A 26,892-nucleotide genomic window follows, 5' to 3' on the forward strand; every position below is an offset into this window, starting at 1 on the left:
TATTAACAAGTGTTCACCTTTTGATTATCGCTGATGCCTCTAATAATGTCTAATTTTTAATTTACAAATTTTAGGTTCATTTTAGGCCATCCATATAGTAATTTAGATAGATAGAAAAAAAAAACTACCCAGAAAGATTAAACATAACCCAACCGCTGGGTCAAAACAACCTAACTGCTGGGTCAAAGTTCAACACAGCATTTTTGAAAGCATATAATTTACAGCCTTTTAATTTTTAATTAAATCTAAACTATACAGACGTAGTACACTATACATTTTAATCTATAATATGTTACAACGTCTTCTTAAATTCCTCATGTAAAGAAATATTCCGGCCAGCTGGATTTTATACTTACTTCCTAGTACATTAGCTCTGACCATATTTGGGCTGTGAGGTGAATCAGCGTCATAATAACAGACATGACTGCTTGTAGTTGAAACGGTGTAAGCTGTAGGCTAACGTTACTTTATGGACAAGGAAGTGAGTCATATGCTAATCGCTGACGGTAAAATGACGCGTTTGTTGGTCGACCGAGCCCAACACGAATGAAGAAACGTGGAACACTGGTGGATTAAACAACAAGGAAGAAACGTGCTTACTCAGGTTATTATTTGGATATAACAGCTTTAAGGAAGTAAAAGCTAAAGAGAACGAAAAACATCCAGTCGTTTCGGATTCAGCTTATATCGGTAAGAAATTACTTTAGGAACGATTATACACAATAACAGTTAAAGTTTTTCTTTCTTGTTTGTTCTCTAGAAGTTAAGGGAATTACGTTGTAAAAGTGTCTAAACATAAATGTGATGTATGTAAAATCGAGTATTACGATTGTACATGTTACTGTAATTGGATAGCAAAATTATCACCATTATATTAAGATAAAAAAAAACTGAAAAATACATTATCAACTACTTTTGGAGACACCACTGTTTTTTTATCACTTTGTATTGTATTGAATTTGTATTGTACATACTGAATAAATATGTATCTATGCCTGATGTATATACATACATATTACATACATGTGATTTGATTTGGGGGTTCTTTTGGGAATTTCCGATGATGCGCTTTCCCAACCGCTTGCTTGAAAATCTTCAGTATTGCATGTGGTGCGCGTGTAGCACGTGACTGAATAGCGATTCTTGTGTGCCTTGCGTTGTTTACTCCTTTATACAGTAATTTTACTTTACTTAGTTTTTTAATAGACCTATCTAGTTATTATCAGGTTTTATCAGACTGTAGCAACAGAAGAGAAAAAATGTATTACTGTAAACATTATCCCGCGACCCTACATAGGACACGCGGTTTGGAAAATAAGCAGAGACATTATCTGGAAATTTGCCTGAAATGGTCTGCACTGAGTTTATAACGTGTGATTCATCGTATGAAGACGTTCAGAGTTCATTTATAGTGTATGTCAATCATTTCTCCTTTTTTATTTGTCTGCTTCTGGTAAACAAACTTTTTAATCAACAGTCACTCATTTAAAACACAACCTCTCCTCTTCAAAATGATTTGTCAGACACATCATACGATATGATGTTTGTGTGATGTGTCTACGATTAGATTACACAATTACTCATAGCCTAGACCTGCTCACTTCATACACATGAGTCAGTGGCTGTTTGGAGTCCATCTGAGCCCATGCGCATGGTATTATGACTTTCTGCTTTGCTTAGTTTGCAGATTCTGTCACAAGTAGCCAAAAAGTGTGACATGTAGGTGGAAGATGGATTTAATTTCAGCTCTGTTTGAGCCCTTTGTGTATTCTTAAAGAGACTTACTGTTGAATGAGCGATTACTGTGTCACTCAAATCAGCATTCTGACTAATGCATGAGTAGATTCGCAGCGTGTTGCTCAGAGGTTGCATAATGCAACAACCTCACCCACATGCTTGGAGGGGCAGATATTTGGTTATTTGGTTTAATTAGTGTTATATAAATATTAAAGGTTAACCTGATTTTTTTTCTTGGAATTAACAAAGTAGGCAAACATGTTTCACAAAGATCAGTTGGAACAGTAGCTAATTGTAAAATAAAAAGTTGATTCATTTAACAATAACGTCTTTGTTGTTTTATTATCTCAAAAAAGGGAATATACACATGTTAGTTTTCTTAAGTTTTTCTTAGTGAGAGTTCCGAGACTCAAAGAACATCAGTATATGAACACGCTTTAAATGTCTTTGATATAAAATCCTGCGATTCATAAAATGTTAAAAAGTGGCAATAAAGCACTATTAGAATACTAATTTGACAATACAACATGAGTCCAAAGTATGCATGTCTTAATTTGCAACCGTAAACCTTATTTAGCAATATGCAGTTGGAAAAAGAGCGACTCTTTTTCCTTATTTGTATCTTATTTTCCTGTAATGCAAATTATGACTAGTATTCTATCAGTATAACAAGTCTTCAGATGTGAGTAACAGCTGACACAGCTTCAACAGGTGTCAGAGAAAAGAGAAAACAGTGGTCAGGGAAGTTCCTCTATCAGAGATAACAATAGAGATGACCTACAAATGCGTAGGTGCTTCAGGTTGTGGCTGAGCATGAGAATATATTTATATGATATGTGTTAATGTGTTTGGCAGGTGACTGGAAACTAATATGCTTTTTATTTGTTTATTTGACTGTAAAAGACGCCTAGAAGAGAAAACTTTTTTCAAGCCTGGATATTATTTAGTTATTTTTTTCAAGCCTGAATATTATTTAGTTGTTTTGTGTGTGTGTTTAATTCACCACATTTTAAAATGTACACTGAGTACAGTATTCAAAATAAGAAAGCTAGAACTTTTTTGGCTTAACCAAAGGAGCTCAATCAGAGATTATGTCCTGTCTCTTTGATTTATGAATGTAATAAAGCGGCAGATTGAAATATCAGTGATGTTTTTCTTTACAGTGGTGAGAATGAAGAAGGAAGTGAGTGCTGGAGTGAACTTTCTGAAAGGTTTGGCAGTGGAGCGTGGAGGTGTGGATCAAATCAAAGCCAAACTTTTCGCTGCTAAATTACAAGAGCTTCTGCTTGAGAAGTTCACCAACCACTGGTACCCAGACAATCCTAGCAAAGGACAGGCGTACAGGTAAATGAAGAAAAGAAGATTTAGTAAAACTTATTATACTTTTTATAGGAAAGTTATATATTTAAGTTATAAATTGCACTGCAGTGCACTGTTGTATATACTATACTATACTATATCAAAGTTTGGGGTCAAGGTTGCAGTTTTTTTAAAATAACAAAATACAGTAAACACAGTAATATTGCAAAATATTATTATAATGTAAAATAACTGTTTCCAAATTTTATACTTAAATGTAATAAATAATCTGTACACTGCCAGTCAGAAGTCTTTGGACATTAATATTTTTAATGTTTTTTAAAGTCTCTTCTGCTCACCAAGCCTGCATTTATTTGATCCAAAATACAGCAAAAGCAGTAATATGGTGAAATATTGTTTACTATTTAAAATAACTGCTTTCTATTTGAATATATTTTAAAATGTAATTTATTCTTGTGATCAAAGCTAAATTTTCAGCATCATTACTCCAGTCTTCAGTATCACATGATCCATCAGAAATCATTCTAATATGCTGATTTTCTGTTCAAGAAACATGCATTATTATTATTATTATCATCAATATTTAAATATTAATATTTAGATATTGAGTACTGATGAATAGAAAGTTGTAAAGATCAGCATTTATCTGAAATAAAAAGCTTTTGTAACATACAATGTACCATTCAAAAGCTTGGAGTCAGTATAATTGTAGAATTTAATACTTTTATTTAGCAAGGACACTTTAAATTGATCAAAAGTGATGATAAACACATTTATAATGTTACAAAAGATTTCTATTTCAGATAAATGCTGACCTTTTTTACTTTTTCTACTTTATGTTCATCAAAGACATCTGACAAAATTCTACTCAGCTGTTTTCAACATCATAATAATAATAAATGTTTTTTTAACAACAAATCACAGTATTAGAATGATTTCTGAGAAATCGTTTGACTGGAGTAATGATGGTAAAAATTCAGCTTTGAAATCACAGGCATAAATTACATTTTAAAGTATATTCAAAAAGATAGCTGTTATTTTGTATAGTTAAAATATTTCAAAATTGTACTGCTTTTGCTGTACTTTGGATCAAATAAATGCAGCCTTCAGAAATCATTCTAATTTGCTGATAAGGTGATCAGGAAACACTATTTTAAACATATTTTTATTATCAAACAGTTGTGCTGCTTAATATTTATTATGGAAAGTGATATTTTGATTATTAGAAGTTCAAAAGAAGAGCATTTTTCCAAATATAAACATTTTATGACATTGTAAATGTATTTACTTTTGATCAATTTAATGCATCCTTTTTGAATAAAATATTTTCACAATACAACCAAATTTTTTATTCCCTACTCAGATGCATCAGAATAAATAACACAATTCCCTGTGATGAATCAGTATCACAAGCTTGCAAGGAGAGCGGCTTAAAGCCAAGTGAGTTGGGCTTTCCTCGTGAGATCACAATATGGATCGACCCGTCGGAGGTGTGTGTGCGGTAAGTTCTAGAACATTTCTTGTTATTTGAGAAATATAAAGATTGACTGTTTCTATTGGCCTTTCTCTGAATGATTATAATTTACATTGTCTGTGAAGTGAGAACTTGTCACTGAAAGTAGTGGTTTATATGTTCCCACAGGTCTGGCGAGAATGGCAGATATTTTACAGTAGCTCAGTTTGCTAAAGTGGAGGATGAGGAAAAGGACTTAAATCAGAATGATACTTTTAGCCAAGTGGATTCTGTGAATCTGGATACATCCGACTACCACTCAGCGAGCTCATCTGACTGCGGCTCAGCAGTCTCAAGTGATACAGAAGAGGAGGCGAAAGAGGACGAGACGAAAAAAGTGGAGGGGAAAGCAGTGAAGAACACAGTTCACACAACTAGATCTAAAGCAAGAGAGCCTAAAGGGCCACGCAGGTTTCCGCCAGCTCAGGTAAATACTATTATGCATTGCTTAAAGCCCACTTCAGCAAACTACATTCAAGTAAAAAACTAAATTAAAAGAGAAGTTCACTTCCAGAACAAAAGTTTGCAGATAATTTACTCACCCCCTTGTCATCCAAGATGTTCATGTCTTTCTTCAGTCATAAAGAAATTACGTTTTTGAGGAAAACATTTCAGGAATGTTCTCCATATAATGGACTTCTATGGTGCCCACAAGTTTGAACTTCCAAAACGCAATTTAAATGCAGCTTCAAAGGGGTCTAAACGATCCCAGCCAAGGAAGAAGGGTCTTATCTAGCAAAACGATGGGTTATTTCTTTTTTAAATGTACCATTTTTATAGTTTTTAACCTCAGATGCTCGACTTGTCTAGCTCTGAGTGTACTCTGTGCACTCCGGTTCAAGACAACTAGGGTAGGTCAAAAAACTCTCATTTTCTCCTCCAACTTCAAAATCGTCCTACATCACTGTTTTGTCTTTTTTTGTAAAGGGCATTTGACTTCCTTTGCACGTTCACTCTGTAAACACTGGGTCGGAACATCTGCAGTGATGTAGGATGATTTTGCAGTTGGAGGAGAAAATGAGATTGGAGTTTTTCTACCTGCCCTAACTGTTTTAAACCGGGGTGCACAGAGTACCCGCGCACATTTACAGAGCTAGACAAGATGAGCATTTAAGGTTAAAATTATATAAATTGTACATTTTTTAGAAAATAACCGATCGTTTTGCTAGATAAGACCCTTCTTCCTTGGCTGGGAACTGCATTTTGGAAGTTTAAACTTGCGAGCACCAGTCAGTGCCGATAGCCTTGGGGTCAGCGCACGGACATATGGCGCAGTTGCGCTTACGATGTCCCAAGTTCGAATCCCACCTCGTGCACTTTTCCTGATCCCACCCCCATCTCGCTCTCCCACTTGCTTCCTGTCATATTTCCACTGTCCTATCCAGCAAATGCAAAACTGCAAAAAAAAAAACAAAACAAATCCACTATATGGAGATAATTCCTGAAATGTTTTCCTCAAAAAAGCATAATTTCTTTACATGAGTACATTATCTGTACATTTTTGTTCTGGAATTGAACTTCTCCTTTAACTGCTTTTATAATCAGTTCTTGCCAGATTTGTTTTATCAGCACTTTTTGAACACAAACTATGGTACCTCATGGTAATAAAAGTAATTAAACTAACATTATGAAATATTTTCTGTCATTAACAGATCCCTGGCCCACAGTACTTTTATAACCCTGGACCAATGTGGCCCCAGTATAAGAAGAAGAGAGGCATGTTCTTTACAACTGTATGTGCACCGGCACCTTCTCCGTTGTTTGCTTACTATGTCGTACCCAAAGCCCCTCCTCAGTTCATTGTGCCTCATGCTACCTTTCAAACTTGGGGGACAGTAAAAGGGTAAAGAGCTCAAAACCAGTGTATTAATACTGTATCTGCCAATCTGCAGGGAACTTTATAGCTTTGTTATAATGAAATCATAAACTTGAAATATAGTGTCAAGCATGTTGACTATTTAACTTTTCACTGATGCTATATGCATATATATTCTAATGAACTTTAAGCTTTTTTTAACTGTTCTGCCATTATTTAATTTTCTTTGGGTTTGTAGCTTTAGACGTATTTAAACTGCTCTTGCACAAAACACTGGCTCTGTTATTACTTGATCACAAACTGTACAGGAATGCCAAAGTTGGATTGCTACATACTTGAAATTTTTAGCCATAGATATAGTAATCACAACATTTTCAGTAGCTTCTGTAGTGATGTTTTGGTAACTTTTTAATTCATAGAACGCTTGTCTGATGTTTAATGGAATAGAAAATTTTGAGTGAATGAAATACTCAGTGGAAGCACATTCCCAAAAATTACCAGCGGTTCAGCTCAGGTGTGATAGTTTATGAAATTACCTCTAAAACTCCAGGCCTCCTATACCTTTTCAACAACAACAACAACAACAAAAAATCATCTCATATACTGAGGCCAAAGAGTGCTGTGTGGGTCAGGTTTCAAATGAAAAGTTCCTGACTAATGTGAATTCACCTTTAAGAATAATCATATCTGTTTAAGATGTAGGGAGGACTGCATTAACCAAAACATTATTTAGTTAATTATACTAGATTCTGTGCACAATGTTACCATTTACCTTTGCTAAATGGTAATGATAATTGTACTGTAATTTTTTCCAATACCACTAGGTGGTAGTATACATTGCCTTAAGCCATATTTCATTATAAGCCATATTTCAATATCTTGATATTTTGAATGTACATAGTAGATTTTCTTGTAGTATTTGTTTTGCAAAAACTGCATTTAAAAGTGTACAGTGTCATTTCACAAGTGCTATCATGTGTTCCAGTGTATGTGTGTATTTAATTTTATAATCTGCATTTTTATATTTGACTTTATGTAATCTCGACTAATTGAAACTATTATAACTTTTAATAGTGTAATAGTCTTCAGCGCTGGAATTTTACCTTTGATATATTTACTTTTTTATACATTATTATTTGTATTTAAATTGTGTGCCGTTTTGTATGTTATACATGTAAGCTTTACTATTACTTAAATTATGCCTGTTTTTTCTGTCTTCAGATGCATATTTATTTGTGCTTTCTTTCTCAGTAATTTTTTAAATAAGGTTTTGCAGTTATGTAATCGCTGTAAATGTTGCTTCTGCTTAAGCAAGAGTATTGAGATCTATTTTAAAGCTATGTTCAACTGATGTTACAAATACATATTTTATTACTTAAACAATTGCATTTTTCCATTTTATTTCATTATGATAAAATGTTCCTGAATTGCACTGATTTAACAGATTCTGGATATCTATTCCTATTATTAGTATTCTTCATAGACTAAAAAATTAACAAACTCTGACTCTTAAACCTTTTGTTAAATCTTTCCATGCTCATAAGGCCTGGCTGAAGAATGAAGAGTTTGGGGAGTCTCAAGTAGGCCTACTGCGAAGCCTAAAGGTTATAGAATATCTGTAAGCTTTCTTAAGGCCTTCTAACCTGTGAAATCAAGCCAAATGGTTGAAACTTCCTAGCAGGGTAGTACTCTTCATTGGCTCCTACAGTGAGCTGGACTAAACACTTATTGGGATGGTTGTTGTAGCTTCTGTGTTACAGGATGCCCTGGCGGAAGGATCCACATGGGCGAGTGCGTCACATGGCCCAAGGTCATTACGTCATTCCTAGAGGAAGACAAGCAAGGATTTGAGCATAGAAATAGAATCTGCTTCAGTTCATTGGGTTTGAAGGAGGGGGATTGTAAACGAAAAGAAGAGAGCAACAAACCTCGTGGCCATGCGTGTTTATTTGCTGAGTTCCTGTCCCTCTTGAGTTCATTATGGAAGTGACAGTTTGATATTTCATTTTCCAAATAGTCTACATAATCTCCTTATCCTATGGTTTAAATTAGATGTCAGTGTCAAACAAGCAAAAAATATATATATCAGCTGCTGTGGGCAGTGCAGTTGGTTGAGATCCACCTGCGAGCAAAGTTTGGTCTGACCTTGTTTTAAGGTACTTTAAACAAAGGCTCTGAGTCTTAAAATATATGTTCATTTTACATTTAAGTTTAAATGGCGTTTTGAAATGTTTCAATAACCCTGAAATGCAACTTGTTGCTAAACATACGCTAGCTGGTCGCTACTTTCACGCTTTCCGTTGCGGGCGGTACACAAACAAACATGACCGTCAGTATTTATCACTTACCTAACAAAAATATGTTTTGTGTAAAAAGACAAATAGCCTAGCAACGTCACGCGGGAACAGATTGTGCCCTGAAAAAACGTATACAATAATTTTTAGGAAGTCTCTGGACCTATACAGAACACAGTTAACAAACCGATAGTCTTGCACTAAACGGGTCTCCCACTAGAGGTACCCCTCTGGACAAATTTGCTGTTGTCTATATTGAGTGTATTTCGTAGCTCAACCGTGCTGAGAGCGCAAATATGAGCTATTAAACACTTAATACTAATTTCTAAGACTTGACAGTGTGTGGTGATATCAGAGTTTCACTCTGCCGTACAATGTACTTTTAGTTTCGCATTTCCACTGATCTTGAACTGTAACTCTTTCAGCACACTTTGCCAAAGTGTGAACAATAATATCCTGAAAGAAACATTAATGACAACAAACGAAGAAAAAATGTATGCCACAATCATCAGATGAGGCGATACCAATTCTACAGAAGTCGATGCGGTCCATCCACAGCATACGTAAGAGCGCTACTTCATAGTGCACATTATCAGAGCGCCTACCCACAGACCCAAGTCAAATGCTGAGGCGCGTAACAGTGTAAGTGTAAGTTCGCAGGTAGGAGCGCGCATTTCGGTCTTGACTCTGATACTTCTTGACTTCGACGTGCTATGCCTTCCGAAATTTTGGTTGGAGAGGGGGAAGGACAGGATGGAGAACAAGGCGACTGATGTCTGTATGGGCTGAAGACAAGAGCGCGCTATGGAGATGACCGCTCGCTTCGCGCACTTGGACACCAAGGTGGATGGCAGAAACTGTGATGGACTTGTCAACCACAACGGGGAAACGATGGAGATCAGAGTACCGCTGTCTCACACGGGGAAGAGACTCAGTCCAATCGAGGGGGGAAATCTGTACAGACTGCGTGACAGAAAGTTCCTTTTGGAGGACAAGAAGCGCCTTTGCGCCTGGGCACTGGGAACCGCTTTGTTGGGCATTTTGCTGATGGTATTACATGCTGAGCTGTGCCCAGTGGTGTATCAACCAGTAAGTAGATCTATAGCTATAGTGAAATACAGATAACAGAGTGCTTGAGACAACCGAGGAGTGAATTTGATGGATGGAACATCAATTGTGGGCTCTAGGGGTTAAATGATATTTAAAAAAGACAAACATCACACGTCTTTAGGAGACAAGACACAAATAATCATTTACCCAAATACAGTAACTAAACCTCCCAAAATTCTAATTTCAATTCAGTTGTGAGGAACTAAAACGTCGTTGCTGAATTAAGCAACATTTTAACTGTTTTGTTACACTGTAAAAAAAAAAAAGTGGATACATGCACTGTTGCTATTTGATGTAACCCTCAAAATGGCTTTAAACAAGAGTGAATTAGGCTGATTTAGTGGTAGACCTATTAAATAATGTTTCACTTGGATAAAAGCTGTTAATTTACGGGGGTTCGAGCACCCACGGAAAAGCACAAGATATTCTTACTTAACTTTCACCAATCAAAAACTCGATTCGGGAACTTTAAGGTGTCACACTGGGTCCCTGCGGGTCGCAGTTCACACAAATGCCTTTATACATCAGTGGAGTTGCGTTCGTTCCGTTTCCCAAATCAGCCAGTAATCTCGAAAAATGCTTGCGTTGAATCAGACTTGTTGTTTTTGAAAACACATTAATGGGAAGGTAGCAGGTTGACCAAAAAACATCTTTTTATCTTGCACATCATGACTCTATAGCAGGTTTATTTGGTCGTATATGTCTTCACAAGGAAAAAATTAATAAATTATAGACTAATGCTAAGGCAGGCTAAAAGTAGAGCATACAAATAAAACTTAACACCACAAGAGTTGCCATGTAATAATCTGTTGGGCACTGAGGTGATTCACAGAAACTTCAGAACTAGCGCAGGAAACCAGATAGTTTGTGCACTGTAATCACTTATTACCTGTTATGTATCCCAGAGTAGTCATTATTTTGAGTTGTCTGATCATTTATGCCTGAAGCCAAAGCAAATCACAGTGCAGCACAGTGTATTGTATCAGTTAATGCATTTTGACTGATGATACACTGGGAAACGTTTTGAGCAATGTTGCCGTGCAACTTTGGGCAGTGTTGCCGTCAGTGGGCAACACTGCCCATTTTATTAAATAATAATAATAATAATAATAGTAAGGATTAGTACAGCCCTGGAGCCAGGTTCACAAAACATTTTAAGGCTGATGATACACAGGGGAACTTTTTGAGCAATGTTGCCTGGCAACTTTTTGGCATTGTTTCCAAACGATGTTGCTTGGGCACTTTAACATCGAGAATGGGCAACAAATTTCTATATGGATGCTTTAGATCGGTCATGGGTTGTGTTTCTCACCTGGTTGCCTATTGACGGCAACATTGGCCAACAACATTGCTTAAAAAGTTGCCATGTGTTTCATCAGTCTAAAGAATAAAATTCTTCTTAACTGCTATTTCCGTAGTAATTACTTACATAAGCCTGTCATAAAAAAAAAAAAAATTCTTCTGATGAACTGCCCTAAGGAACATTCTTTTGAATGTCTTTGAATTTATCTAAAGAAAGTTCCTAGTTCCTTCTTTCCATTTTTTTTTTTTTTTTTTTTTTTTTTTGGTGTAATCTGGCTCTGGCTCCTTAAGAAAAAAAAAAAAAAAAACATTTTTAAGAAACATTTTTAGAAAATTGCACTTCTTTCAAACTTCTTGGAATTTATTTTTAGAAATTTCTTCATTTGATTCTTTAAAATGTTTTTGTTTATCTGGCCCATGCTCTGATTTCCATTTTATAAATGTATAAACCAACTGATTTGAAGACCTCATTACTGTATATTATATTACTGTAAAAAAATCTGAATGCAGTTAACTTTTTAAACAATTCTTTACCTGTATTTACAATAGTTACATTATTTTTTAACATCGTTAACAATATACAGCTTCTACATCTACATTTAGACTTTTATAAAATGTATTACTCCTCACTTCTGTCACATGATCTCTATTTTTGCACTGTAATAGTCAACCTGGGTGACTGAAGAGTTTTAACGTCCTGACTGACAACTAATCAGTGTTTACATCTCTGTTTTCTTAAATTCGCTCTAGCAAGTTTCCTCCAATTATGTTTGGTCGTATTGCTTAAACCTTATTTTTGATTCTGCTTCAGACAATTTAGAGAAAGAATTAATTTACGCCTCCAAAGCATAACCTACTTCTGCAAGCGTGACGGTGTATTTAAACGTACCATTCTCATGGAAACCAAATTATACAGGAAAAGCAGCTATTTATGCAAGTTTTTCCACATTTTGTCCCCCCTCCCTTTGTGCTGCTCAGACTGCCTATTGCATCTTTCCACACCATTTAGTGCATAATTAGCGCCTGTTTGAATAATGGATTTGAGTGTTGACCTCAAACGGGACATAAGCACTATGCTGATTTTCACGTGCTATCCTGTCCACATACCGTGGTGATTGAAGTGGGCAAAACAAACTTCAGCACTACCCCCTGTAAACTTTACCTACTGTTTCCTTAATGTTGGTGTGTTACATTTACAAACATCAGCATGAACACAAGAAAATTCTTTTTTTTAAACCAATATTTGTGAGAAACTTTATAAATTGTTTCTATAGATGCTTATCACAGTTATGTGGTTTTAAACTTTGCATTTAAAGGGATTGTTCACCCAAACATTTAAATTCTGACACAAGAAGATACTTTGAAGAAAGTTGGTAACCAAACTTTTTTTCCACAGTATGAAAAAAACAATGCTATGGAAGTCAATGGCTACCAGCAACATTTGGTTATCAACAATCTTAAAAATATCTTCTTTTGTGTTGAACAGATGAACCCAAAAATTCAAGTTCTATTAATAATTATCCACCCTTATGTTGTTCCAAACCTGTAAGACCTTCATTCATCTTCAGAACACAAATTAAGATATTTTTGATGAAATCCGAGAGCTTTCTGGCCCTCAAGTCATGGTACTGATGTGAACAAAGACTGACACAGAAGAACAGAAACTGTTGAATAAAGTCGTTATTTTTGTTTCATAAAATCACAGTTGAACCACTGATGTCACATGGACTCTTTTATTGATGTTCTTTCTACCTTTTTGGGCCTTAAACGTGGTAGTTGTGTTGCTGTCTATGCAGGGTCAGAAAGCTCTCGGATTTCATCAAAAATATCTTAATTTGTGTTCCAAATATGAACACAGTCTTACGGGTTTGAAACAACATGAGGATGAGTAACTAATGACCGAATGTTCATTTTTGTGTGTCCCTTTAAGGGTGAATAAATTATGACAGAACATTCATTTTTGGGTGAACTTTCGCAAAAGGATAAATTGAGCAAACTGTGTACAGTTGCCAAGTCTTTATACAACCCAAAGCGTGCATCGATTGGGTATATAACCTGGAAGTTTCCTCTCTAAGTGCACCTGGTCTTATTAAACCACTTTCGTTATGCCAGGTTTCTCTCTATGAAATGTGGTCTCTCGTATTGCTAAATTCACTGTTGATGTCTTATGAAAATGCATGGCCAAGCAGTCTGATCTTCTTCAAAATCTCTGCCTCAACTTTAGTGCATAAAATGATCTGCCGGCCACAAAGGGGTTTCACAGAATTCCAGCTGATGCAGGACGCCCTGCTTAACTTAACACCAGAACCGACAAGGAACCTGATCTATGAAAATATCATACTATCATTTTATCAGAATAGGCATAATGATGTAATTTTTGCCCATTTTCTTCTGGCAGTGTAATGGCATTTGCTCTTCTAGTTGCATAGCAATGCATATATTTGTTTTATATTATTCTTGTTGCATTGGCATGGAGAAGAAACACAGGCTAACAGAACGATCTTCCAGGCACGATAATTTATTTAAGCCCACCATTCTCTTGGAAAACAGGTTATGCAGGAAAATTGGCTATTTATGCAAGTTTTTCCACATTTTGTCTCCCTCCCCTTTGTGTTGCTCACACTGCCTACGGTCATATTGCATCTTTCCACATCATTTAGTGCATAATTAGCGCCTGTTTGAATAATGGATTTGAGTTTTGACCTCTAATGGCATATAAGCTCGATGCTGATTTTCATGCGCTATCCTCCCCACATAACATTGTCGGTGGAGTGAGCAAAGCAATCTTAAATAGGATTCTAAAAACGTTAAATTGCTCATTGCGTTCCACATCTTTCACAGGAAGCACCTGCCTCACTTAATTTAAACCAAATTTAATAATAAACAGAGGAAATTACAGTGAAATACTGTAACTTTAGACTAATAAATGTTTGTATCAAAGTAGCATTTTTCAGTTCTCGCATCGAAAAGTAGTACGACATTGAAACCCTTATTGTATAATTCATTCTCATTCTCTTTGTTTTGTCTTTTCTCTCTAGGGATCCATATATGCCCTCTCCATAAATGGTCTCATCAGTTTCTCCACGGGGTGTTTGCTCATTCTCATCATCGCCTTCCATTATAAAGACATCAGAGTGAGTGTTTTTGTCCAGTCTGAATCCTTTGAATTGCCTCCTGTTAAACTCTGAACATCTGAAGAATTTACTCTTAAAGGTACAGTTCACCCAAAAATGACAATTCTGTCATCATTTACTCACTCTCATATCGTTCCAAACGTGGATGACTTTATTTCTTCTGTGGAACACAAATGAAGAATTTTTGCCCATACAAAGAAAGTTGAGTTTCATTGTACAGACATAAACCGTTCAAATATTTAGGTAAACTATTCCTTTGAAGGGAACCCTGGGTATTAAGACTTGTATGGCTTAATATAACATAAATGATGTCTTATACTGAAATATGTACACTGTAAAAAACAATTTGTTGAGTCAACTTAAAATAATTTGTTACCTGGCTGCCTTAAAATTGTAAGTTCATTCAACTCAAAAAAAGATTATTCAACTTGAAATGTTAAATTATACTAAGTGACAACTTAGATATTTGAGTTGTTTCAACTTAAAATTTTAAGGCAGCTGGGTTACTTACCATCTGTTAAGTTTAACAAAAACAAATATCTAAGTTGTTACTTAGTACAACTTAATATTTCAAGTTGACTAAACTTATTTGAGTTGACTGAACTTAAAATTCTAAGGCAGCAAGGTAACAAATTATTTTAAGCTGACTCAACAAATTGTGCTTTTTGTTTTTTACAGTGTGGTAGAAAACCCATGAAAGAGTTGTTATTTTTTTAAAAATCCACATCGTTTTATACATATTTTGGACTAGACTGTCATGTCAAATGGTTGCACTCAGTGAGCTACTGGCACTACCTGTTGCTATTTTTACCGCAACACAACTTGAAAAATAAAATACTGATGCGATTTTTAGTCGAAGGGCAACAAGAGAAGCAATGTAAGTCTTCACTGCTTTCTTAGTGATAAGAAGAGGAGAGAAGCATAGGAAGATGCCTGTGGACGAATAAAACTTTTAAAGACCTGCGTCTTTGTTCTCTCCACTTTAGCCCTGATGCTTTTTAAGTTTTTAGTAGCCCACAGCTACTGAAAAATCTTACAAATGGCAGAGACAAGAAACGCTATAGATGCCATCCTGGCAGGATGTAAACATGCCGAAGCTTGTCATGACACCGCTGCAGTTTCTTAGCGCAGATTTCACTCAATATCCAGTGGCTTTTAGACTGATTTAGGAAAAATCAACAGTACGGCATTTGGTTTACGCCTACACGTATATCCATCGCCATCTGTTAGCTCTTTCAGTAGCTGTGGTATCATATCAGTATTTTATTTTCTGAGTTGTGTAGCTCAACAAGTGCAACCATTTGACATCATCGAGATAATGGCATCCCATAGCCCAAAATAGTATAAAACAATATGGATTTTTTAAATAAAGTAAATCTTTCATGGGCTTTCTACTTCACCTTTCAGTAGGAAACATCATTTATGTTATATTAAACCATACAAGTCTTAATACCCTGTAGGTGTTTTCATCCTACTGTAATTTTGGTGCTACTGTCAGTTTTATTTCACCTACACTGTAAAAAAAGTAATTTGTTATCCGGCTGTCTTAAAATTTTAAGTTCAGTCAACTCAAAAAAGTTTAGTCAACTTGAAATGTTAAGTTGTACTAAGTGACAACTTAGATATTTGTCTTCATTTAACTTAAAATTTTAAGGCAGCTGTGTAACAAGCCCAGCTTTTAAGTTTAACAAACCAAATTTTTTGTTTAGTCAACTCAAATATCTAATTTGTCACTTAGTACAACTTAACATTTCAAGTTTTTTTACAGTGTAGTCCTTTCTGTTGAAGTGCCATACAAATTTGAAAGGAATGACACCTGGTGTCCTCTGTGTTGACAGCTACAAAAGAAAGCAAATGAGTACATATTGACACAGTGATATGTTTATTTTACGATGTTTAATGGCATGTCCCTAAGAGGCGTTAAAGCACAGGATCAGATAGTGTAACCTAATACATTAGAGGATTCTAACCTTAACCATTACCAACTCCCAACTTCCTTAGTCATTTATACTGGAAAATACTCATTTGGTTGCATGACCACAGTTCCAAACTGTAGTGTATTTTGCTTTGAAAGCAAGAAAGTAAAAAAGGCCAGAGAAAGAAACCTGACTACATTTTAACTCATCAAATTCAGAAAACGTTTCACAGCAGGCGATCTACAAGTGTAGTACAGAGATAAGAAGGGTGAAGTGTGAGGAGCATATGGGGCTTATCTGAAGTCCTCACACAAAGTCAGCAATATGGGGGCTGAGGGACCTCATGGTTTTTAAAGTTTTTTAAGAAAGCTAATGTGACTTATTTGGGGCAAGGAAGTTAAACAAAAGTGAAGATGAGAAGGAACAGAACAGAAAAAGCCTTTTACTTGGGGACGTCTGAAAGAGTGTGGCATGTAAATGTCTGTGTTCTAAAATCTGGTGTACTTTTAGAAGTCAAAAGCCCCTGCTAGTCTTAAGTACCTCAGCACATGTCTCCATCGGCCCACCCTGCCAAGACATCACCTGCTTTTACACGATCTCACATCTCTCTCAGTTCAGACCAACCCCCACCCCATTCCCTGTGCCCGACGAACCCTTAACCGTGTTCCCATGGGCTCATATTGCACCCCTCATTCTCACTGTAAAAGCTTCATTCAAGGGACAAAATCTCTGAGTGTTTGCAGCTGGATTAGTGTATTAACTGATATATTCAGTGTTGTACATTCAAATATTTACACTGCTCCAGATTAAAGTCGATGCTTTTGCAAGTACACTCTTAAATATAAAAGTGCTTCCTGATGCCATAGAAGAACCTTTTTTGTCTAAATGGTTCCATGAAGAACCTTTAACATCTGAAGAACCTTTCTGTTTCACAAAAGGTTCCTTGTGGTGAAAGAAGGTTCTTCAGATTATAAAACGGGTAAGAAAAAGATGGTTCTTTAAAGAACCTTTGACTGAATGGTTCTTTGTGGATCCAAAAATGGTTCTTCTATGGCATCACTGTGAAGAACCTTTTAAAGCACCTTTATTTTTAAGAGTGTAGTCTTGCGTTGATTAAGGTCATGTTAGAGTATTGGTAGTTTCACTTGTGATTCCTATCAAAGCAGGAACTTATGCAACCACATGTTGCATACTTAATGTTATCAGTAGTGTACAACAGGGCAAAAAGCCCCTCTTTCATGAAAAGTATTTTTTCTTCTGGTCTTCTTATTAAGTATTAAGTAATCGTTTGTTTACACAGAAGTAAGAGAATTTTGTACAAAATAACTTTAATTTATATTGTATGATATGACCCGTTTCCACCAGTGCAAGTGCATTTCTGGGAAGAAAAGTCTGAATTGTGAGATATAGACTTGCTATTATAAGAAAAATAACCTCTTTCATTTCTTTTATCCCTTATTTTTTTACTTGATCAAGATTATAATCAAGATTAAAGAGATAGTTCAGCCAAAAATGACAATTCTGTCATTAATTACTCACCCTAATTTGTCATTCCAAACCCGTAAGATGTTTGTTCATCTACAGAACACAAATTATAGATTTAAAGATTAAAGAGACATCAGTGGTTCAACCATAATTTTATGAAGCTACAAAAATACTTTTTGTGCAGAAAGAAAACAGAAAAAACGACTTTATTCAACACTTTTTTATCTTCAGAAGGGTCAGAAAGCTCTCAGATTTAATAAAAAATATCCAAATTTGTGTTCCGAAGATAAATGAAGGTCTTGCGGGTTTGGAACGACGTGAGGGTGAGCAATTAATGACAAAATTTTCATTTTTGGGTGAACTATCTCTTTAAGTATACAAATATATTGGCACTTATTTTATTTTAAATGTTTTTAATTTATGTTTTATGATTTATTTATTTAAAATGTAATTTCATTTAACTGTATTTTTTATTTTGCCACATTAGGTCTATTCATTTAAAATGCTTAAAGGAGTCATCGGATGCAAAGTTCACTTTTACATGTTGTTTGAACATTAATGTGTGTTGACAATGTATGTACACATCTACCTTATAATGATAAAAATCCATGCAGTGGTTTTTAATTAATCTGTAAAAATAATTTCCCCTTTTTCAAATCGAGCCATTCTCAGATGCCTGTCGGTCTGGCGTCACACCGACAGAGGCTGTTCCCACCATAGTTGATTGACATGAGCGTCTTACCTCAGATCCGCCTTAAATCAGCTGTAACAGTCCATCCTCCATTGTTTCGATGCTGGAGCAGGGATGTAAGTTAGACAAGAATATCTCCGAATGAGGTGTTGTGTGGCTGAATGTAATAACGAACATAGTGGTTGTCATTTACTCCCCAAATCTAAGCTGCTGAAGATGCAGTGGATTACGTTTGTTTGTGAATGGAATATGCCTCCTTATCTACATATATCCGTCTATGTTTGCGCGAATCATTCATGATCCAGCTTCACTTACAGCAGAAGTGAGTGTAAGGGTTTTTTTTTTTTATGAATCTTTGCAAATTTAGCGGCTAAACGTGGCTAAATGCGGCTAAAGTAAAGAGGCTCGTCACTCCACAAAGAGAAGAGAGGAGCGGGGCGATCAGAGCTCATTAACATTTAAAGCAACCTCGACCAGAACAGGATGATTTTTGCAGAGCTGATTTTGGCAAGGTAAAAAAAGGTGTTATTTACACTACCATTGAGAGATTTTAACCAAAGCATGTTATAGACTTTTCATTAAGACCCTGAAGAATATCACCTTGTGGAAAATGGGCATCCGATGACCCCTTTAAGTGTTTGGTCAAATGACCTATAATTCCTCATGGTTGAGGAAAATTCTCCAGTGCAGAGTGACAAACTTTTGCAGATTATACAGCAGCTGGAACCGGTACAGTAAGTGTAGCAGGAAAATGTAAGCAACAATTACAAGCGAATTCTGGTCCATGTACTTTTCAAACTGTGTGCTGTAATCCAAGACGACTGTTGATTTATATGGTGTTACTCATTTTCAGCTCTAAGTCATGTTTAATATTTTTTGTGTCATGTAATTAATGAGCCATTCATTTGTGATTTATGGTTTCGAGTAGTTTCACTGACACACTTGTCCTTCACAAGCGAAACAGTTTACAGCTGGACGTCCTATCAGGGAGGGCAGGACCGTGTTTGTTTTGGCTCGGTTCTCGCAGTGAATCAAGAACGTCTTGCTCGCTCTCTCGTCTCTGCCATACTTTGTTAATCATTGCTTCCTTATGAGATCAATCAAGTGATTCTCTTGTTGATACACATCCTGCCTCTGTTTTTCTTTCCTTTCTTCAAGCTTTTCATCATTGACCACAACCAGGTGGACTGGCGCATTGCCATGACCAGTAACCGGGTGCTTGGCATCTCCCTGGAGCTCATTGTCTGTGCTATCCATCCCGTGGCTATCTACCTGAGGCCAGATATGGAGGAAAGACAAGGGGGGAAGCCGGAGCAAAATTCCTCTACCCCCCTCTGCTTGTCCTCCAGTCACAAAGAAGTCATGCTGGACGTGGAGCTGCTGCTGTCGGCACTCATGTTCCTGAGACTGTATCTCGTGCACAGAGCCGTCCTGTTACACAGCAAGGTGCTCCTCAGCGCCTCGTACAGGAGCATCGGTTCCCTCAACAACATCAACTTCACCTTCCGCTTCGTGCTCAAGGTGCTAATGAATAAGTACCCGGCCCGCACGCTGCTGGTCTTCATTATGTTCTTCTGGCTTTCGGCAGCTTGGATGCTGCGACTGTGTGAAAGGTACAGAACGTGCCATTATTTGTAGAGAAACACAAACACTTATGCAACAGTATTTATTATGCTTTTTCCATTCGCTTTCCTCGTTAGAAACAGCTCATCAAGTGTTATTGTGCTTCTTCTGATGTTGATGGTCAGTTTGAGTTGTGGTCATTCTTACGGACAGATTTATTTCAGGAACAAACAAATTGCTCTTTAGCACCAGCTCATTACTGACTGTCAGATTTTGAACAGTAGATTCTAGTTTACTTGTCAGGGCATGGATGATTCATTCATTGAAACAATTCTTTTGACATTTTCAGTCAGTTGAAGTTTTGCAGAATACATATGTTTCATATATTAACACCGCCACTCTCTGTCTCCACCTATAGGCAGCAACAGGTAGAGACAGGTGGCATGGACACAGCACTGTGGCTCATAGCCATCACCTTTCTCACAGTGGGATACGGAGACGTGTCCCCTCACACCAGCTGTGGCAAGGTGGTGTGTCTCTTCACAGGCGTCATGGTAAATATAACTCTTTCTACTGCTATAATTTTACACAAGAGCAATTCGAGACAAATGCAATTATTAACAAAGTAATGACATCGCTTTTGTTGTACCATGTACTTTTTTGCAAAGTGTGGTCTTTGTTAAAGAAGAAAAGATGTCCTAATGTTTCATTGGGCACCATTGCTTTGGTTTAGTACAGAAATAAAGTTTAGCATTATCATATGTCATTGTAACTTACTTTTAGTAAAACAGGAACAAAGCTGTCACTGGAGCAGTATCCATTAGAGGTACTAAAATGTGCCATTTTGGTACTAATATGTACACTTCAGATGCTAATATGTACATTTAAGGTACTAATATGCACCTTTTAGGGGTAAATAAGGTTTTTTGAAAAGGTATTGCCCCAGTAAGAGCTTTTGTACCTTTCTACTGAGAGTGTACACATACACATGAAAAAAATAGTTTAGTCCTTAGTGGTTCTATGGGGTGGTTAAGGTGCTATATCAGCACTGCCATACAAAGAACCCATTGAGCCCCTGTATAGTGTCCTTAAAAGTTAATTAACTCTCTCACCAAGCCAACTTCAAATACGTCTGCAAGATGTCTTATAAAGATCACTTGATCTGGAAAGCATCTGCTGTACACAAACATCTGACAGATGTCTGTAAGATGTCAGTTTTTCATAAATCATAAATATCTTAAAGACGTCTAATAGACGTCTCTTTGACATCTGATAGGAAACGTCCTATAGACGTATTGCAGATGAGCAAACACTCTAAAAAATACGTCTTCCAGATGTAAACGCATACATCAAACAGACGTCTCCGTGATGTATGTGTGCAATCAGGGTAACGGTGTTGTCGCTTCGTGTCGACAGCATCTGGACCAAAAAGCTGCACTCGAACACACCGCTGAGACTACAGCCGATTGTAAACTAACAAGTGTGTTCTGAGCTTGCATGAGAGGACTTAACTGTCTGTATCAGCAGCTGTCAATAGTATATATTTGTCATTCAAAACAAGAAACCGAAACAAGGATTAGGATATATGCAGATATACGAAACGTAAACAAAGCAGGGTTTGCTTACCATTTTGAATATCTGTTATGTTAATAACTTTCTTCATTTTAAGTGGCTCATGTTGTTATGAAAGTTGTTGAATCGGGCAAACTGTTGTCGATGTGAGCCTGACGAGAGCCGACATATGGAACACACCAAACAAACTAGCTTGACAGATGGCTTGGTGTGTCCTGGACTTTAGTCTCTTAGTTTAGTTGGGGAAAGGATTAAAAAATGACGTTAACATACAGTGTATTTCCTGAAGATAATGTGGTTCTCAAGTTTAAGTTTTGCCCTCAACACCCCCATAAGGAAATTTGCCAGGGCACCTTCTGACTTCAGAAATACATAAAAGTGATTCAAAACAGTTTTTGCCATTGTAGCAAACTTTCATTCATAGCAAACATATGAGAGTGGAGTAACATATCTAAAATCTAAGGAGGAGAATGGGGTTTGTCTTATGGTTCTACATAGCACCACTTGACAAAGTATAACTGTATAACTGCTGTATAACTCCTTCCAGCTATGCTATATACAGTGCCTTGCAAAAGTATTCATACCCCTTGTTATGCTGCTGCCTTATTTTACACTGCTTTACATTACGTTTTTTTTCCACATCAATCTACACTCCATACATCGTAATAGCAAAGCAAAAAAGAGGTTATTAACATCTTTCCAAATTTACTAAAAATATAAACTTAAATGATTCCATTGCATAAGTATTCCTACCCTTATCTGGGACAGCTGCAATTTAGCTCAGGAGCTTTCTTATTGCTTGTAGATGTTACTACACTATGAGCGAACTTAACCTGTGGCAAATTCAATTGAATGGGTAAGATTTTGAAAAGAACACACATCTTAATAAAAGGTCTAACAGCTGAAAATGCATATCAGTGCAAAAACCAAGCACTGAGGTAAAAAAAAAACGGGATTGCATCTGGGCCACACATCTGTGGAAGAGTTCAGAAAAAATTCTGCTGCATTGAAGGTTCACAGAAGCATGTAGTCTCCGTTACCCTTAATGGAAGAAGTCTGGAACAACCAGGACTCTTCCTAGAGCTGTCCTCCTGGCCAAACCGAGCAGTTTATGGAGAAGGGCTTTGGTTAGAGTGGTGTCCAAGGACCTTATGGTCACTCTATTTGAGCTCCATGATCATATATGGAGATAAGAGAAACCTACAGAAGGACAAACATCACTGTAACACTCCACCAATCTGGGCTTTATGGCGGTGTGGCCAGACTCAATCCTCTCCTAAATTAAAATACATGAAAACACACTTGGCATTTGCAAAAAAGCACCTAAGGACCCTCAGACTGTGAGAAACAAGATAACTCTGGTCTGATGAACCTCAATTTAAAGCATCATGTTTGAAGGAAACCAGGCAATGCTCATCACCTGCAGAGTACCATCCCAAAAGTAAAGCGTGCTGGTAATAGCCTCATGTTGTGGGGCCTCTGTTAATAGCCTCTGTTTTTCAGTGACAGGGACTGAAGGACTTGTCAGAGTAGAACAAAAGCTCAACACAGCAAAATATACAGATCGCCTTAATGAAAACCCAGTCCTGGGGCTTCAGAACCTCAGACTAGGCAGGAGGTTCACCTTCCAACAGGACAGTGACCCTAAGCACACAGCAAGAGTGGCTTATAGACAACTCTGTGAATGTCCAACTCTGTGAATCTGAAAATGTGTGTCTGCCCCCATCCAACCTGACAGAGCTTGAGAGGTGAAGAGATGAGGAGAAGAACGGCAGATAATTGCCAAATGCTGATATGCAAAGCTTGTCACATTATACCCCAAAAAAACTTGAGGCTCTAAAAGTGCTTCAGCTAAGCACTGAGGTAAGGGTGTGAATATTTATGCAATGCACTAATTTCAAGTTATTTATTTTTAAAAAATGGACAAAGTTGTAACAATTCTGTTTTGGCTTTGTCATTATGGTATGGAGTATATACTAATGTGGGGAAAAAAGTAATTTAAAGCAATTTAACATAAGGCAGCAACATAAAACGTAAAAGAAATGAAGGGGTATGAATATTTTTGCAAGGCACTGTAGCATTTAAAGTAGTTTACCCTATGATTATGAGCCAATAAACCATTTTTAGTGCTAGTTAGCACCATTTTTTTTTAGAGTGATATGCGTTATTAGGTAGCTCCTAACTATGACTAAAATAGTCGCAAATGCAGCAATATTTTAATGTGAAAACCCTGTGTGTGTTTATGTGCTTCAGTCAACTATATTGGTGTACACTATGTATACAATATTATCACAACGAACAGCATGGGCCATGATGTTGCGCAAAATTACTGTTATGCTTTGGATTGTTTTTATTGAACGATTTTTTGCTTGTGAGCTGGTGCTTTGAATCAGAGTCACTCAGTGAATCATTCAGAGCTGTTACTGAGTTCACAAGTGACTCTATCACAATCATTTTCCAGCTATGTCCTGTTAGAAATGAACTGAACCTGTGACTTAGATGTACTTTAGATTCACATTTTTGCTGACTCGTTAATCACATGGTAACAACATAATCCAGTTAGTACTGATTTTAGTAAGCGTGCATGTGGTTTGTAAGTCATCTAAATGACTCCTAAATGGCACCTACCTGCTTTGATTTATCATTGTCTGCAGTTGCGGCAGCTTCTGCTACATCACATTTAAAGCGTTGTGACTGAGTTACGAGATCCACGTCCATCTGGACACATTTTTTGTACAGTCACAGCTGTTCTTCCACCCTTCCTGACAGCGGCACTGGAGTCCATCTGGGATTTTAGTGATGCTGGGCTGGCAGTCACACTGATGAAGGATGAAGATTATAATTTAAATAGAATCATAGTCTGTGACATCTTTCAGCCATTCAGTCACATGATTAATAAACAAGAGGTCTGAATGAATGACCATCAGCTGCATTTTAACAAATGTGCAGCAAGTGATTTTTAGCTTGTCATAGATTGTACACCAAAATCATATCTTTAAGGCATTATGAACATTTAAAAAATGCTGTAAATACGGACTCTCAGGCTTCATGTGTGTGTGTGTGTCTGGGTGTATCTGTGCATAGAGTTCAGTAAGTGAAGAAGGGAGGGAATGATTTAGCAAAATGATACACAGATTGTTTTGTCTGTAAACCAAGTACTTTGGTTACACCCGTACAAGATCATTTCAGACCGAATGATTGAAAATATAGTTGATACGTATTAATTTCATAGCAAAAGTTCAAAACAGGAAGCATATTATTTAACATTTTATGTTATTGGATTTTTATTACATTTTTTCAATGTAAATATTAGGGTCAGATGGTAAATTTTATTTTGTAATTAAAATTATAAGTGTTTGGTAACATTTTACAATAAGGTTGCATTAGTTAACATTAACAATGAGCAATAAATTTGTTGAGGTATTTATTAACGTTAGTGTTAATAAATGTTGAAATGAACACTGAGATGAATAAATGTTTTAGTAGTGTTTTCCCGTTGTTCATGATAACGAACACAGTTAACGAACAGATGTTTACCGAATGTTTACAGTGACAGTAAGAGCGTGTGCCAGTGCGTGTTGTGAACATGTGTTGCGTTGCGCCGTATGTTCGTGAGGGTTGGGTTTCCAGCCTCTCCCTGACTCAGGCAGCTGCATCTGCACCGGACTGTCCGCCCTTCTCTTCTCTCCATCCCTCATTTCCGATCAGGGCAGATAAGCCGGCAGGATAGGAGCATGGGGCTCACACGACAGGAGCATGGGGCTAAAGCCAAACCCAGACACCTCCCTGACACAGTGGAAAATAATCCTTCACTCCTCTTTCTCTCCCTCGCGCAGTGTTTTTATAAGCTTTCCCCTTTTTTTAGGGAAAACTTTCCACCATTGCCATTTTTAGGTGGTTTATAGCATTTGGCGCCACTAGATCAGGAGGGTGTGCCAACCTGTGCCCAAGACTTGGAAAACCAGAAAAAAGTTTCCTAATCCAGTTGGAACAGTATACAGGGTGTTCATTAGCGTGGGATAGCCCACTCACCTGTAGCTCATTCAGCGGGAGCGTTCAGCATGCCTGGCTGCCTCATGTAAATCACTTTCTCCACATAAAGATGAGACTTTAATGACTTTCCAGTATCAGGATCAGCTTCCATTATCACCTGTTACCCATCAAGTGGAAGCGTGATGGAGCGTCTGAGTGTTTGACTTGCATGTCCACCACCTGCAATGGAAAAACATATTCTTAATCAGTATTTTTCTCTTGTTGTCCAAAAAGATAACAGGTAGTAGTTCAAGGGATAGTTCACCCAAAAATCTAAATTATCTCATTAATTACTCACCCTCATGTCGTTCCAAACCTGTATGACCTTCGTTCGTCTTCAGAACACATCAGGGTCCATCTTTCTGACCCTGCATAGACAGCAACGCAAGTGACACGTTCAAGGCAGCTTCTTTTAGGTAGTTAAAATAATACTTTTTGTGCACAAAAAAAGACTCAAACAAGAGACTGTATGACATTCACGTTACATGATTTAACAGATTTTTATGTAGAAAGGGCAACAGCACACTGCATTAAAAGAAATTAACATTCATGTTTTGATAACCGCTGGCCCACTTCAAAAACTAAACAAAAATTAACCGTCTTTAAATTAAGGGGACCCCCTGGTGTTTCGGAAGCTATGCGCAGTTTGCGTATTTCGCGTACAGTGAGGATCGGCTCTGACTGTGCCATGTTTACAAGCAGAAGACGCACGCTGTACATAAAACAGTCTTTGTAAACATGTCTGAAGATTTCGACAGCGAGGATGACTTGCAATTTTTTGCCCAGTCTTACTTATTTGAACCAGAATATACAGATGAAGTAAGAGAGATGGACATTCTACGTAGCGTTATTTTTGTAGCGTAATATTCTTGTAGCTTCATAAAATTACGGTTGAACCACTGATGTCACATACTACCTTTCTGGGTCTTGGAACGTGTCAGCAGTGTTGGGAAGGTTACTTTGGAAATGTAATAGGTTACAGATTACAAGTTACTTTATTTAAAATGTAATAAGTAGTGTAACTTTTCAATTACTTTATTAAAGTAATGTAACATTACTTTTAATTACTTTTTGATTACTTTTCTAAATTTCTAATTTTTTTCAACTGTTAATGATTTAAACATTGAAACATGAAAACATGAAACATTTAAACCAGGCAGAGTTAACCTTACAGTAGCACTCAACACTGATTACTGTCAGACTTTCAAAATTCTTTATCACTTTAATTAAGATTATAATAAGTAAGGGATAATATACATTTTTATTCTGCGATATCAACTGGCTGAATGGACATTACCTCACTTATTACACAGCTGCTTGATAGATTATTTAGATGTTTTGTGTCAAAATTATTAGACATGAAACACTGATCTGAGTTGAAATATTTCAGCGCAAAGCTTCCATGAA

General features: G+C 36.8%; 2 protein-coding genes and 1 long non-coding RNA gene across 3 annotated transcripts in view; 2 read left to right on the plus strand and 1 right to left on the minus strand.

Annotated features, from left to right (window-relative positions):
• The first annotated feature begins 508 nt into the window (after window positions 1-508).
• On the plus strand, window positions 509-7,770 carry si:dkey-79d12.5 (maternal B9.15 protein). The gene is made up of 5 exons (XM_051132188.1): window positions 509-690; window positions 2,901-3,081; window positions 4,421-4,558; window positions 4,700-4,997; window positions 6,223-7,770. Exons 2-5 carry the CDS (start codon window positions 2,909-2,911, stop codon window positions 6,415-6,417), a joined length of 804 nt encoding a protein of 267 aa, XP_050988145.1. The 5' UTR covers window positions 509-690; window positions 2,901-2,908; the 3' UTR covers window positions 6,418-7,770.
• Window positions 7,771-9,038: 1,268 nt separating this feature from the next.
• The window catches only part of kcnn4 (potassium intermediate/small conductance calcium-activated channel, subfamily N, member 4), a 29,756-nt gene continuing 11,902 nt past the window's right edge, over window positions 9,039-26,892 (plus strand). Inside the window, exons 1-4 of the mRNA XM_051131523.1 lie at window positions 9,039-9,769; window positions 14,131-14,226; window positions 19,477-19,931; window positions 20,300-20,435. Of these exons, the coding sequence (XP_050987480.1) occupies window positions 9,485-9,769; window positions 14,131-14,226; window positions 19,477-19,931; window positions 20,300-20,435 (972 nt within the window). The 5' untranslated portion in view covers window positions 9,039-9,484. The remainder of the gene's footprint in view (window positions 9,770-14,130; window positions 14,227-19,476; window positions 19,932-20,299; window positions 20,436-26,892) is intronic.
• Window positions 24,152-25,872, minus strand: LOC127178567 (uncharacterized). Its single transcript, XR_007829414.1, has 3 exons — window positions 25,784-25,872; window positions 25,486-25,665; window positions 24,152-24,272 (listed from the first exon to the last, which is right to left on the minus strand). It is a non-coding gene; the product is annotated as an uncharacterized LOC127178567 (long non-coding RNA).

The sequence above is a fragment of the Labeo rohita genome, chromosome 16, assembly GCF_022985175.1.
Source record: "Labeo rohita strain BAU-BD-2019 chromosome 16, IGBB_LRoh.1.0, whole genome shotgun sequence".
Taxonomy (NCBI): Eukaryota; Metazoa; Chordata; class Actinopteri; order Cypriniformes; family Cyprinidae; genus Labeo; species Labeo rohita.